Below are 16,053 nucleotides of genomic sequence, written 5' to 3'. Positions count from 1 at the left end.
TTATTGTGTATAAATCTCATTGAAAATCATCAAAACATATGCTAAAAAATAAATATGGCTTTCTATATTTAATAAAAAGTGAAGCGACGTAGTTGTACCTCACAATAGCCGTGATCGTCTAGTGGTTAGGACATTGCGTTGTGGCCGCAATAACCCAGGTTCGAATCCTGGTCACGGCAATGGTTTAACAACCATTGGCGGCTGAGGTTTTTTATTCTATTAAAAGCAATATTTTTTCCGAACTTTTTATTTGTCACTGCCAACATCACGTCAAAAAGAGTCCATGAAAGCTTTTTTGCTGGCAATTGAGTCTTCATGAAACGTCACCATTTGGAATCATCAGCCATCTGTTGGCATCTAGTACGAATCAAATGGACAAAAAACAAAGTGTGCATTATACAATGCAATCTGCGTTCTTATTTATCTTTGTCGCTGGACGTGGAAGGAGTGCAGGCGAATAATTTGTGATAGTGTTGCTAATAATGTTCAAAGTAAACGTTTTTGTTTTATTATCTCTAATTTCGCATTTTGGATGTAGCCATGGATATTTTATAACTGTTGATGCGCATGCCGAGGAATGTTTCTTTGATAAAGTCGAGTCCGGCACAAAAATGGGTATGAACATTGTAGTAGTAGAAATTTTACTCAGTGGTAAATGGTGAGATTTTAACCAGTATGCTGTTTGATTAAGTTGTCTTGTAATTGTTTTCTGTATTTCAGGACTTATGTTTGAGATTGCTGAGGGTGGATTTTTAGATATAGATGTAAAAATAGTAGGGCCCGATGGTAAGGTAATATACCAGGGTGAAAGGGAAACAAGCGGAAAGTATACATTTGCTGCACATATGGCTGGTGTCTACACTTACTGCTTCAGCAACCAGATGTCCACTATGACTCCCAAAGTTGTAATGTTTAACATGGATATTGGCGAGTCACCGAAGGAATCTTCACAAGGACATGGTAGGAAATATACAAAGTAGTGAAACACTGCAGTTATAAGAAAGACATAATCATTACAGTATATAGAAGTGTTTTGTCAAGGGAAATTTCTAGAAATAATTACATCATATTGATATACTTTGCAGAATGTGAGAAGTGTAACACTGATAGAAGAGGATAGTACACTATTATCTGCCATAGTTATGTCCATTTTTAATAGTATTTTTAAGAGTTCAGTAATGTGACTGAGCTGAATGAAATGTTGGAAGAGAGATCTTTCTCTTTGCTACTTCTATTCAGAACAGCTCAAGGTCTCACCTACCTACTCAAAGTGGATATTCAGAGGTCTTTATGGAGAGGGAAGGAAGTTGGAGCATTAAACTGACCATTTTCATCTAGTGTCGAAGTCTGTGTGTTATGCCATTTACATTTTAATTTCAGCAAGTTGTTTTCTTGAATTAATAGTGACTTTTTCCACATTAGATGACCATGACAAGCTTCAAGAAATGATCAAGGAGCTGTCAGCAACACTAACTGGAGTAAAGCACGAACAAGAATACATGCAACTTCGAGATCGCATTCATCGAAGCATCAATGAGAGTACTAACTCTAGAGTGGTCCTTTGGTCCTTCTTTGAAGCCTTGGTGCTTGTTGCAATGACAATGGGACAAGTTTACTATCTTAAACGTTTCTTTGAAGTGCGAAGAGTTGTGTAAAGATAACAAATAAAGTTCTTTCATTTTTTATATATGGTGTTCAGTGCAAGACAATGTCTAACTCTTCATTACCACATTACCAAGAATAGTTAACTTTACCTTTAATTTTACTGATAACAGTAGATCCATCAGCAGGGCTGCTTTTCAGATACTGAATTTAGTGTAGCTTTCAGGTTAGGTATCAGGAACAAGTATTGTTTAGTATTTTCATGATCTGCGATTTGTGTTGCCAGAGCATGATTAAGTTATTCTGTAATGCTTAGGTGAACATGTTGAATGGAATTTTCACAAATATTAAAATATTTCATATCTTAATAAGGAAACATGTCATGCTGAGTTACACTTTAATTCCAATGTATAATTCAGTTGCAATATTTTAACTCTTTAAGTAATCTTTTGTTCCTCCAGAATTTCACCTCTTTGTTTTTTGTTTTTCATTTCATTATAATTCCCTTCATTATGTCAATGTCCAATTTTTTTCTATGAGACATAATATGAATGTTTTTTATTTGTAATCTTACTGACCAACTAACGAGTTGAGTGACTAGTATTCTGCAGACCTGGGTTTGATTCTCAGCCTGAAGGCTTCAAATCCTAGCTGAATATATAACTTTGTTATCCAAACACGTAACAGACAGTTTGTTTCATAATGACCACGTACATCTTACTGTGATCAACTAAATTTGTACCAAGTTTCTGTCATCATATGTTTACATTAAGATGTTTCCTTTTGCTGTTTATATAATTTCTTAAACATCTGTTCCTTACATTTTCTGATCATCATGAGAAATGAGATTATAAGGATAAACCATTGCCCTTATATACAATGATGTTAACAAAATTAAACAAAGTTCATAACACCAATATAAATGTTATAAATTAAACCAACTTGTAATCTTAATGCAGAATTATCAAAACTTATTTCTCTGAAAGAAACAGAAATTTTTGATTTGGAACTTTAAATTTGAGTTGTACATGGCAAATGGCCATTATATAAAACCTTTATTTAACAAGAGTGCAGTAGAATACAAATTACAAACTTGTTGAAATATTAATAGTTTACTTAGTTCCTTGCATGTTGGACATATTCTACCGCAATGATTCCAAATCTTTTCTGACTTTTTGGATCAGTAAAACAGTAATACAATTCTCAGAGGACCGGAACCTCGTCTGTCTCAGCACAAGTAGTGTACAGATCTAATTTAAAGCAGCACATTTAAACATGTCAATTTACAACATGAAAATGGACACCTGTTTGTGGTTTTACAATCAGTGATATGTCTTGATCATCCATGATGAACATTCATTATGAGGGTATGTGAAATAATGAAAATTGCCTTGCAAAGGCCAGGAGGTTTTAACATAGCTGTCTCCTGTTTCTAAAGAATTCAACAACACCAAAACTACTTCCTCTTCGTCAGCATCTGGATGGCGACACCATAAAATGCCTCAAAAGGGATGAAAAAATGTAAACACGTTCAACATAAAATAAGTACATAAAAGGGAATGAAAAATAAAAAAGTTGCTTGTTCTCAGATAGTAATCTTTCAGCTATGATAATATATATAAATAACATATAGCAATCTTGAATTTCTAATTGGGCACACATTATGACAGACTACTGGTTAGGAAACACTGCTCTACTGAATTGTCAACCATCATATGATGTCCGATAACAAATGGTACTGGAAAAATAAAATTTAAGAACCATTATATTTTGCATTACTTACTGAACTGAAGAGTCTTCTTAAAGTTTGAATGACAAATGTATTTTGTTTAGATCTGAGAAAGTATGCAGCTTCCAATTAATGTTTGTTCCCATAAACAAGTACTTTAAATTAAAAAAATACACAAACATGGTAAGTACCATTTCAAAAGAACTGAAGTGGGGACTGGTTATTTCTGCCTGGTATCTGATGTGCAATGTATCTTGTATGGTTCACGAGAATGTTTGAAAGAAAATGCTTTTGACGTAATCCCCCCCCACCGCCACATATGGTTGAGCATGACAGACATGCTTGGGGTGAAAATAACTATAATGTTTCAATAATCATAACAGATGTAATTTCCTTCTGCATTAGGCAGAGGATTTGTGTAATTTTGATAAGGCGAGATAACGGCAAACAATAACGTCCTGAGAGACTGAGGATAAAGAATATTTCACTCACAACATGAAGTTTTCCTGTTAGGAAATGAAAGCAGTTATTGAAGTAGTATATTTACACAAAAACAAGCTGAATTTTTTTTTAAAATTTGCAGCCCTCAAAACAAGGGTGCGGATTGTATTCGGAATTTCTTTTAATGGTGAAATCCCAGTCAGTACAGTGACCGGCTATGGACTGGATGACCAGGGTTCGATCCCCGATGGGGGCAGAGATTTTTTCCTCTAACCTCTGGGGCCCACCCAGCCTCCTATAAAATGGTACCGGAGTCCTTTCCTGGGGGTAAAGCGTGGCAGTGGTGCGATGCTGACCACTCACCCCCATCTAGTGCTGAGATGAAGAATGAGTAGAAGCTATACCACCTCTCCCCCCAAGTGCCTACATAGCGTATAGTGGGACAGCTTAAATAATCAGTCTGTATCATGGTTGACTGGAAGTGTTGCATTATGGTTTTCAACATAATGAAACAATGCAGATGTTTCAATAACAATGAAGAATGGATGAATGAAACTGCAAGAAATAACAAAGTAAAAACAACTCTGGAACGTAATGTCATCATCAATGTTTTAACAGTTGAACAGAAACTGAAAGAGATGCAGAGATGAAGATTTTTTTTCTATTTAGATTTTGCGGTAGCCAGTTCACAAAATAACCTGCACACAAAACTATGTTCTATCTGAAGACACAATCTTGTTTTAATGGTCATACGACTACTGCGCGTACTATGCAGATGAACTATTAAAATTTCTTGGGGGTCGGGTGGTGGACATACGAGCTACATATGCAGTATTCCAAAAACATTATCATGAATGGAATTTGGAGTACACTGTCCTTTCAATTTGTCTGACACTCGCTCTCACTATCTTCTATAGTGTCATTACCCAATGTGCAAAATCTGTGAGGATGAACTACGTCAACATTTGGGTGAGCGGTAGGCATACTCTGCATTCCAAAAACTTTATGCTCTGGATGGGGGTAAAAAAGAGAAGCAGAAGTATAATTTTGACAAAACAACCAATTTTATTCTGATAAATAACACTGGAATATGGTGCACAATCTCTCTCCCCTTTTGGTCTTTCGTGTCATCACCTGCACAATTATGTGACTACTCCAAGAAAAATTGCATTTTTATAAGACTGGCAAGTGGTGTGGTTGGTTGTCATAATCACTACAACCAATGTTTTTTTTAAACTTAAAAGAAAATTAAATCTAACTGGTACTTGAGGGAAAACTAATTTACAAACATTTATGTGACTTACAAATTAGATTTTCTTCTTGAAAGCCATGTGCAGCTTATATTTGCATAAATAGAGAACATTCACATTATTATGCTTCAGGATTCTTTACAAGTCATGATCCAACAAAAGAGTTCATTTGGAAACAAATATATTTTCCTAAAATGTTTCCAAATTTATGATACTATGTTGGTCACTTGCGTCACATTCTTTCTTGTTAGTATATACACAGATTCAATGAGCAAGGGATTTTGATGATTCATAGTTACTGTTTTGGTAGTTTAGCGATGTCTTCTTCTGCGATCCTTTTTTCCACTTGCTGTGGCATTGGAAGATGGCTGCGCTGATTCACCAATTACAATGCGGCCTTCCGCAATCTCATCCCTATCAGCAGATTCAGATATTTGCTTCTGGGCCTCCAAATAGAACATAACATCTCTGAGTTGCTCTCTAACATCAGCCAATTCCTAACGGCAATGATAAAAAATATTAAATATAACAAATAATTGAGTATTCTATTCCATGTAGTGAAAACCAGTAAAGGATATTCATAAAGCCCAGTTGTTGTCATGAAACTTTTTCCTAGATATGTACATTAATTTTCCAAACTCAAAAACACAAATATGACACTTACCTCATCTTTGGCAATTTTATACTCATTAAACTGTTTCTCTAAGGCCTGAAACTTAGCCTGCCATGCTGACTGGTTTTGCTGTAGAGCATGATTCATCTGACGTTCATCCTGTAACTCTGATTGGGTCGTGGCTAACTTTCCAATAACTTGCTGCAACTGCCAACAGAAGAAACTAAATTAGTTTATGCTACTAAATGACTAACATGCAGTACAACAGTATGAGACTACAATAACTTCAGATGACACAATCAAATGATTACAATTTGTAAATGTCACTGGCTTTCAATTCTGTTGGTCTTTCAAAATCAATTTATATCATTTTTGTAGCTAATTGGACTACAGTAAGTCACACTCGCCCCCAGTAAGAAGTAAAATGCAAACAATTAATATTATAGTTTGCGCTATGGACTACCTTTTTATCTGTAGCTTGTTTTTCACGGGAAAGGAGCAGAAGTTTTCCCTGCAATTTCTGGTTTTCTTCCACTGCTTTACTCACTTTCTCTTGTAATTCTGCCACCTAAAAGAATACAACAGTACAGCTTACTTGTAAAATGTCACCATAACATGCAACAAGCTCAGAAAACAAACTTCATACAAATAAAATATTGTATTTTCTTACTAAATGGAGTCTCCGTCCAATAAGAAATATACCTCTCTTCCACTTCACACATTTAGATCCATGGGTCAAAACTTCGTTCCAAAGTTGGTTAGCTGATAGTTAATGACCCCAAGTGAGGCCTATGATTATGACCTCTCTGACCCTAGGTTAGAGACTGCATGAGCTGAAATTTTATAATATTATCCAGCCCAGACCAAATACTATTCAACCTAATCCAAAAGTGTGCCCAAAATTTATCTTCAAAGCAAAATATGCTAGGTATTTGCTTTAACTCCCCAGACATTTTGAGGAAACTGTATAAAATTTGTTAAAGAAAATACTTGGGTGGCAATTTCTACTGTTGGAAGTGAATGTGTTAAGAAGATGGCTATCTTCTGGGTTGTTTCATGGTGTAGTCTCATAGAAGTTTACAGACATTTCAGAGGTCCTCGCTGCCTCCATCATCAGGGCACAACAACTCAGAAGACAGCTATCTTCAGACTCACTGCTGTGAAAACCTCAAATCCTACAGCAATGTGTTAATAGTCACAGAGGCACTGCCTGAAAATACAATGCATGAACCAAGCACTTTGACGTTAGAAGAATGAATAATAAATATAGGGTAGGGGTACCTCAACAAGTGTTTGCTGCTCCACTTTCAGCAGCTTGTCCTCAAAATACAATCTTTGAGAGTCCAACTGAGATGTCAGTAGGTATGTGAACTCCAGCTGTACAGAGTCCATTTTCTCTTCATCACACTAAAATGTGTCAAAAACAAAGCCCTTAAAAATAATAAAAAAAACATTAATTACAATATCATGGAACTAATAAATTGACAACACTTTACTTCCACTCGTGAACATCTAAGAAATTAAACATTAAGAGAACACACATTAAATTTTTGAACTTATCCCATAAGAATAGGACTATTAAAATACAGAATTTCCAAATTTCTAAAAACACTCTGCAACACTGTGCATCATATATCTCTTCATTCATATAAAAATTCCCCTCTGGATGAAACTTGATCTTTACTAAAATACACCAAATAAACTGAATTTTGTTCCAAACTAGATAACATGGATTATCACTTCACATCAAGGCCTGAATTACCTTTTTCAATATATTTTAACAAATACTGAGGGATGTTAAATATATTTCAAACGAAAATTGTGGCCTCTACAGAGAATATTTGTCGCATATATTTTATTCACAAAATGTGTCATTTTTGAGACATTGATCTAAAATATCATAATAAGCAAGACTTCATAAAGAAAACAACTTTACATACACACTACAGTTTAGCTGTAGTACACATTTTTTACGCAGTATATAAATTATTGTGAAAACATAACTTAGAAGATTAATCCCACTACTATGCTGGTACTTTCAATTTTTGATGCCAAATTTGTACAGATGCTAGTATCTTCTATTACAGCTAATCTGAGAGGGAACATGAATGTATGACACACATTCAAAAGTAAATCATTAAAAGGGGAAATATCAACTAGCAGAGGCATGCTGTTTTCCATACAACACTATCACTACTAAATATCTTTCTCATTTCAGTGAAAGTGAGGAAACTAAGCTTTAAACCAGTGGTCCCCAACCTTTTTGTGCCTACGGGCACATTCGAGAGTTTATGAGATCGTGGGGGGGGCACCAACCAATTAACAAAGCCAAATTTTCTTTTCTCTGGACAAATAAGATATGGACACCAAATAATATGCAAAACAACACGACGTTTAATGATACAAGAAACCATGCAATCAAAAATACATAGTTTTATAAGTGCAATTATTATTACTCAAGTGGGAAGTTAGTGTGATGTTTGGCGCTTGCATTTCATCGGCCAGTTTTTCAAATTTGGGAGTGTAGGATGATGATGCTGCTCGCAAACAATCGTCAAGATGGGCGTCAGTAAGTCGAGATCTGTGCTTTGATTTTATAATGTTCATGGTTGAACGGCCTTTATCATTCAGTATAACCTCTTTCCGTAACAATGCGGGTACCCAAAAAAAGCCTTGGCGCCGCGTTGGGGACCACTGCTTTAAACATCTGTCAAGATTGCATCACATTCTACCTGCTGTTTTCCTGGAGGGCTGCCTTCAACAAGTTTTCCATCTCCTTTGTTCTGAAGCAAGCGGTGTACGAAGTTATCTCCAACATAATCCCAGACACGATTATTCCCCAACTGCATTGAGTAACAATGCTGTGTCTCATGGTAATGCCTGCCAGCAAATTATATAAATTACTCATATAATTAACAGAATTTACAACAGAATTTCACATTATATTTGTTGCAAAAACTGACATGTTTCAACCCACAAACATCATCCTCTTCAGTGGCATTTTTAATTTACTACAGTATCAGCTAGTGGAATTTTCACAATACTATTCCAGTGATTGATTGTACTGCATTTAACCAGTGAATACTTATTCTAAAAATATCCCAGAGCATTTACTTTTTCTATAAAAATGTTATGAACATTTTAGAAAAACTAACACAAACTTCAAATGTGATGATTTTAAAGAATAGAATTCTTATATATGAGTCCAAGTAAAAACAATATTTTTCTACACTGCTCAAAAACCTTATTATCTCGTACTAATCATCAATCAATGGAAGTGAGGTCATCCCTATTAAACTTCCGTAGTACTGTTTTCAAGGTGTTATAATTGCAAAGATTAAGTTCAGCTGGCTTCCATAACATTCAAGACGGGCATATCTATAAATAGAATTGAAAGATCAAACAAAATACGTACAAATAATCAATAAAATCAAAAATAATTACACATTTTATGTAAGTAAACTTCAATTTCAACAGAGATGTATAGAAGAATAAAAAATGGTGGTCATTTTAGTAAGATGTGGTAAAACAAAACAAAAGATAAATAAGCTGGAGTCGGCTGAAGAGGTTGATGCAATACGAGGTTGTGGGTTAAAAAGGCTATGCATCACTGGGACAGGAATCTGGGTAGATCCATAAGTTTGTTAGTCGTTCGACTCATGGCCAATCTTTTTACTGACTTGGTTGTTTATGCAGGCTCCAGGTATCCCAAAAGATGTATACACAGCAACAACTTTGGTGGCTACTTGTCATTCAGTTGCTCACTGATGTTAACTGTGATACAAAGCTAACAGTAGTCAATCTGAATACCTACACTAGATTTCCTAATTCACCAAGTGCCAATGGAGACGCATGTAATGGTTTAGTTTATTAAAATGTTTTTATTTCATTCATGAATGTGTGTATACATCTTTTTCGGACATTCTATACTTATAAATATTGTTACGGATTAAAATCATGAAAGATTCTGTGCATTTGCTTGAGTTCACTTTTTCATTGACAACTATGGATGCCAACATTTAACCTTTAAATGACGGGGATTTAAATGGCAAAGTGGTAGCAGCCCTACGGAGTTTTTTGCAGGTTTTTAAACTTTTGTGCACGCTCTACGGAAAACTTTAATATTACCTAAAGTAAACATGATAAATTGACGAAATGAAAGTCATATTTATTCGAATAGAACAGAGAATACATAGAGTTTTTTAAAAACGCAGTTAATATCTTAATTGCCTATATAGGCCTTAGTAACATTACTTTCTTCTTTGGAAGCTCATTCCACATGGTAGAAGCCATGGTTGTTAACTAATGACCCCACAGAAAAATTTGTTTCCCCTACTTCAGTGGATACACATTCTTTCCACAGATCAAGGAATGTGAGTAGCTTTGATTAGGGGGTCTGAAAACGACCCACTTGACAATAACAATGTTTATTGCTGTTTATGGTTATAGTTCCCGGGTTGACAGCTCATGTTGAACTTGTCAGAACCCTAGAGAAAGTGATTCAACATTTGCAGCCCCTAAAAGAGGCCAAATGACGTAGCCAAGTCTACTTACAGTGTTGCAAGTCTTGAGTTCCGCACAAGGAACGATCATAGGGCTGAGTACACAACTTATGTCCCAGACAAGGAACGCTAGTAAGATAAACGTTAAAGATTATTACAAACAAACCGAGTTACTTACTCATATGCGTGGCCTTGCACGTAACGGCCACAGCCAACGTGTCCACATATGAGGCAAATCCACAGTGAATCAGCAGAATGGCATTCAAAACAGCGGTTATCAGCAACCACTTCTGGAGTTTGGATATAACGACACACCGGACAACTAAAACAGACGTCATATCTCAATATGAAAAAGTATTGACTGTTTTAATTATTCTATTATATTTTCCCACTTTATGCTATAAACAACATGGAGTATATATGCAGCTTTAGGCTGACATCACACTGTCTCGTGGTGACAAGGGCTCATTTAACATGCAACTTGTTACTCCATTCGTAGTACCATTATATAACTTTATTTTAGCAATAAACACTTATTTTATAAAAGGAACATTTATCTATACTTATTTCATTACAATCTTTCAAAAATAAAAGATTAGTTGCTGGTAACAAAGTTGTATCTTAATTTTATGTTTATCATACACAGGATTCCATTTTGAGCAATTCTGGGGAAAAATTAAATTATGATGCTTTTGCCCATAAATCAACTAGAATGCTGACAAAACACGAATCTCAGTCTCGTCCCCTTTTGAACACATTCCATAATCTCAAAAGTGGCAAGGCTGGTTTACCCAAATATAAGCAATCTTGAAAGTATAGTGAAAACTTAATTTAATTACAGAAGAATAAATCTTTAACATTTGTCTATATTAAAATTTCCTATCACTGAATATAGTAAGAAACCCTTACTGCATTCTGTCACAAGATGTACAGATGTGAATGATAGCCCTGTAAAAGATCTGGACACAATGCAAAACTTTGTTTCCATGATGTATAAGGACTCTCTCAAACAGAGAAAAATTGACTCATATTATCATAAACAATAACATGGCATGAATTGATTAAAACCAGTCATTCAAGTCAAATTTGGAATTATAATTTCTTCTATTTCTGGTTTAACAATGTTTTATACATTTTCCGGTACCCTTTTATGGATCCCCAACTTTTTTTAGTTGGCTTAATCTATGAACATTCGGTAGGACTCCTTGGATGAGGGATAGGCCCGTCACAAGGCCTCTACCTGTACACAGGACAGCACAACACAGAAAAACACGAACACGAACAAACATCCATGGCTTGAGTGGGATTTGAACCCACGGTCCCAGCGACCAAGCAGCACAAGGCTCACGCCTCAGCCCGCGCAGCCACTGCGGACCACCGGAATTATAATTTATAGAAATTAAAATATCTGTAACAAAAACTACATTTCTTCCAATGTTAGAACTAGTTTTTAGTATACAGTACAGTATCAGTAAAATGCTTATACCAACATCATCAATTCCAATGTGCAGCCTTTAGGTGAAAATCACAAAGTTTGAATTTAATTGGAAGTTGCAAGTTTTGGGCTGAAAGCACTTAAATTAAACAAGTTTATTTTGTACAAAGATATAGCAGAATTATTTAAATTAATCTTGTAAAATTATTACCTTATATCTCCCCACTTTGCGAGACAGCTGCTATGGAATGAGTGATTACACAAGATAGTCAAAATCCCATCGACAGACTCGTCCATGCGTTCCAAACACACAGGACATGTAGGAAGTTCTGTATGAGCCAGCGGGGCAACTGATCCTCCCTCTCCTTCACGAAGAAGTTCCACATGCGACACAAATACCAGATGGCAGCAGCAATCTGGTTCAAGGGAGTTATAAGGAGCCCCATTGAAAGTGGAATAGAACTCAGATGCTGATTGCTACAAAGAATAAAATAATAAAGATTCTCAGTGCTTTAAAATATAATATAAAAATACTGTGTACACCAGTGGTCCCCAACTTTTTGTGCCTATGGGCACATTTGAGAGTTTATGAGATCGTGGCAGGCACCAACCAATTAACAAAACCAAATTTTATTTTCTCTGGACAAATAAGATATGGACTCCAAATAATACACAAAACAACATGACGTTTAATGATACAAGAAACCATACAATCAAAAATACGTAGTTTTATAAGTACAATTATTATTACTCGGAAGTTAGTGTGATATTTGGCGCTGCATTTCATCGGCCTGTTCTTCAAATTTGGGAGCGTAGGATGATGTTGCTGCTCGCAAACAATCGTCAAGTCGAGATCTGTGCTTTGATTTTATAATGTTCATGGTTGAACGACCTTCATTATTAAGTAACATCTCTTTCCGTAACAATGCGGGCACCCAAAAAAAGCCTTGGCGGGCACCGCGTTGGGGACCACTGGTGTACAGATTCAATAAAAGGTCTTAATCCAACCAATATACAATAATTGAAAAGTCATGCAACCCATATTAAAATATTTATTTTTGTTTGCAATTCAATACAATTAGACTTGATTAATAAACATACAATATCACTGTAACTATACAAGAGCTGATGCAAGTCACGTCATGATGTAACCTGCTCACACCAGTCTATCAGTTGTCTTTCAACAACTGAAGTGCAAAAATTGTCCATTGTTGAAAACTTCCTGGCATCCCATTATTACTTAACTTGCCAGAATAAGTTTAGGGATACATTTCCTATTCTCCCGCGCGAAAAAAATCGACAATATTTCAATTGGTGAACCATTTCTGTCAATGCAAGGAATCTTCAATGGGTTGCATCAAACATGAGAAAAATAGTGAACAGATGCATTTGCTAGACATGGCAGACATTTCCAACACTTAACGAAACATTGCTTTTGTTTTTTGATTTTAATGTAATTTATTCTTTGACAGACAGAACATGTATCAGGAATGTGTTGCATGACTTCTCAGTCACCCTGTACATTAACTGAATTTGATAATGAACATTATTGAACATCTCTATGCCAGCGGGTTTGTCCACGACTGAATTGTACCCAGGACCAAAACGTCTGTTTTGCCTACACCACAAGCTTATGGGTACAAGGAAAACAAAGAACAAGACCAAGGGTAAAGATGTTTTTTTCAAAATGGACATACTTTTGTACGGACGTAGGTGAGGACACCACACGAGCGCCAATTACCGTGGCAGCTTGAAAAGATTTAGAAAAAAAAAAGTAATTGTATTGTCTGTACTTACAAATCATAATTCTATGACGGACGTCACGATGTGCGTTACAACGGACATACTTTGTACAGTCGTGTGGCCCCAGCCTAAGCTGATACCTGGATATGACCTACTAATAAAATGTTACTTGTTTTGTTCCCTAAAAACAATTTTTTCAATGTTTATTTTTGACAGTAACAATCTAAATTAAAGAATATGAACTGTTACAATGCACCTGACTGCGGAATGTGAGCAAAGCCATGTAACGGTTTGGCGACCCATCCCTGATGATACGAAGGTGCTGTATGTCACCGTGGCATGCAGCAGTGAAAGTAAGAAGGTCGTGACAAGTCATAGTTGCTGGAACTGCCAAGATACACACAGTCTGGCTTCTTTGGGCTGCTCTGTCCATTGGTGTTAGGTCGCTGCAACATAATAAAAGTCAAAGCTTAATTCCAGAAATTACACCATAATTTTTACCATCTTTAGTCTATACTAAACATGTTTTACCAAAAAGAAACAGACTTATATCACCATATATATGTGTGTGTCCATAAATCTACATTGACCATGAAAATGTGTACAGGATATCATGATAAAGCTCCTAGGTCTTGGCATTAGATGGTGGTGAGTCGTAAGCTTAATGGTCTGAACACTTCGTCCGTAGGAAAAGAACTAATAGTTCAATAGGAGATGGAATGGAATCAGGAGTTAAGTCACTTATGTCCCCAGCTATGCTGTTCATAATTAGTTACCTTACTAACAGCTATACTAGTTCAGTATTACGTTACTCATTGCATATATTATTTAACAAAAGAAAATCCAGAGTCAAAGCAATACTCTGAGAAACCATGTTAGCACAAATGCTGTCCCTGTAACAGGACGCTCATCTCATTGACTGACATAATCCCAAGCATCTAATCCTCAGCTAATGTAACCTAAAGTTTCAAAACTGCCAAGTGCAAAATCTGATATTGGGTTCTTTTACCATCTGAGCAAACTATTAGCATCTCAAGGACTCTGCTCGATAGAGTTATTTTTGGTTGAAGAAATTATCTTATAATGAAGTCTAAAAATTTGAAATTCTGAATTTTCTATGATAATTTTAATTTGTAATTTCTGAGAGAAGTTTTGAATAATTTCCACTTTAAACACTTGTTTTTATTTCACAACTAAATGTGTTACTGTGAAAGCAGCCATCTTCCTAGGCTACAACTACTGAGTATTCAAGTTATGTCCTAATGTACATTTAGCATTTAAACTGAGATTAAAATAAAATTAATCTTATCAATTTTCTTAATGCATGTCACTTACTCCTCTTTGTATAGATGAAGAATACCCTTAGTAACTTCCACAAAGGGGTTTCCAGAAATGAAATTTATCTGCTCCCTGGCTTTACAGTCAGGCTCACATGATCGCCGTGGTTTTAGATCTCCTGAAAAGTTAAAAATAACACTTTTGTTAACAATGGCAGAAGTGTACTTCAATTTAGAGTGTGTGCATTCCATTCTTGCAAAATCATGAAACTGAGTGCATAAGCAAAAATGTATAATTTTGCACAACTTGACTGACAAATGGATCTGAAAGAAGAAATCCATAGCACAAAGTACACTTTTCCAAATCCAATACTCTGCACCTGCACAGGAGCAACCATGAAAGAACAAGGGACCTATGACACAATGCTCAAGTATTACCACAACAATTTTTTTGCAAATAAGCAGATATGCAAACCTGCAAATGATGAGAGTCTGGTATTCGACAGAAACAGATGCACACTGTATAATCACACTCAGTTGCATCTGTCCGATATGGGGAAATGGGCAGTGCTCATGTTGATGAAAAAATATGTATGTGCCTACAAAGAACAATATTCCAGCACTTAACTTGGCTTTGAATAGAACTTGGTCAGTAAGGGCATAATTCAGCATACTGTTGCTCTGTAATGCCTTGTCACACACTCATCTAAATAGTTCTCCACCTTGGAATGTGGTGGTATTTGGAAACCAGGATCTTTCCCCATTACAGAACCCAACTGATTACCTTCAGCAGCAGTAAGAGGCAAAGCTGACGAAACTCTGCTATCTGAACCAGGAATTAGTCCACTAGGTCTTGCCTCCCCAGTAACACTAGAGTAGGTTTCAATTGTAATATCACGCATTTCACGTCGTCCCCGTGCGAATCGACGTTTGTCACTTTCCGCTGCCATGGCTCCACACGGCACTGAAAAGAACGGACTGTGTAACAATTCAACAGAAACCTAACAAAATTAAAAGTACAAGACAGAGACTAAATTACAACCTCACCTGTTTGTTTATCAGCTTCTATAGTACAAACATCACTTAATTCAATTCGAAATACGCATAAAGATACAGCTACGGACATCACCTAAAAAAATGTCAAAACACAAAGCTTCTATCGTTTCTAAGTAGCACAATCAACTGTCTGCAAATTCTTCAACTCACACATCCACAGCACGTAAAATGTCATTGATATTACAACTGGTGACAGATGAAATTCGGATCGCAGAGTGCTTTTCCTCGTGCGAGTCAAACTCTCGAATGTCGCTCTCGAACTCTCGTATACAAGCCTTCGAGAACAGGCTCACTACGGTCATTGTAACCTAGCGGAGAGTTATATTGCCTGTGCAGGCAATGGAATGTGTTTGTTTAATCATGTATGCGATCCCGAATTAAAGTTGGAGTTGCCTCGGTCACGGT

General features: G+C 36.0%; 2 protein-coding genes, 1 long non-coding RNA gene and 1 other non-coding gene across 4 annotated transcripts in view; 3 read left to right on the top strand and 1 right to left on the bottom strand.

Moving 5' to 3' along the window:
- The window catches only part of LOC147874422 (uncharacterized), a 168,261-nt gene that overhangs the window by 5,106 nt on the left and 147,102 nt on the right, over positions 1-16,053 (top strand). The gene's annotated exons all lie outside the window — the stretch shown is intronic.
- TRNAH-GUG (transfer RNA histidin (anticodon GUG)) lies at positions 108-179 on the top strand. The gene has a single exon. It is a non-coding gene; the product is annotated as a tRNA-His (tRNA).
- CHOp24 (transmembrane p24 trafficking protein CHOp24) lies at positions 131-1,685 on the top strand. The gene is made up of 3 exons (XM_022062972.2): positions 131-615; positions 721-960; positions 1,423-1,685. Exons 1-3 carry the CDS (start codon positions 483-485, stop codon positions 1,653-1,655), a joined length of 606 nt encoding a protein of 201 aa, XP_021918664.1. The 5' UTR covers positions 131-482; the 3' UTR covers positions 1,656-1,685.
- On the bottom strand, positions 1,983-15,904 carry LOC110829335 (BRCA1-associated protein). The gene is made up of 11 exons (XM_022062952.2): positions 15,640-15,904; positions 15,377-15,556; positions 14,651-14,771; positions 13,572-13,761; positions 11,784-12,049; positions 10,316-10,459; positions 8,368-8,515; positions 6,917-7,042; positions 6,099-6,203; positions 5,687-5,842; positions 1,983-5,519 (listed from the first exon to the last, which is right to left on the bottom strand). Exons 1-11 carry the CDS (start codon positions 15,716-15,718, stop codon positions 5,334-5,336), a joined length of 1,701 nt encoding a protein of 566 aa, XP_021918644.1. The 5' UTR covers positions 15,719-15,904; the 3' UTR covers positions 1,983-5,333.

The sequence above is a fragment of the Zootermopsis nevadensis genome, unplaced genomic scaffold (assembly GCF_977971745.1).
Source record: "Zootermopsis nevadensis isolate Lab colony 2312 unplaced genomic scaffold, Znev_1.0 Znev_ptg000009l, whole genome shotgun sequence".
NCBI lineage: Eukaryota > Metazoa > Arthropoda > Insecta > Blattodea > Termopsidae > Zootermopsis > Zootermopsis nevadensis.
Note: the sequence above shows the minus strand (reverse complement) of the source record. Positions and strands in the feature narration are given on the sequence as shown.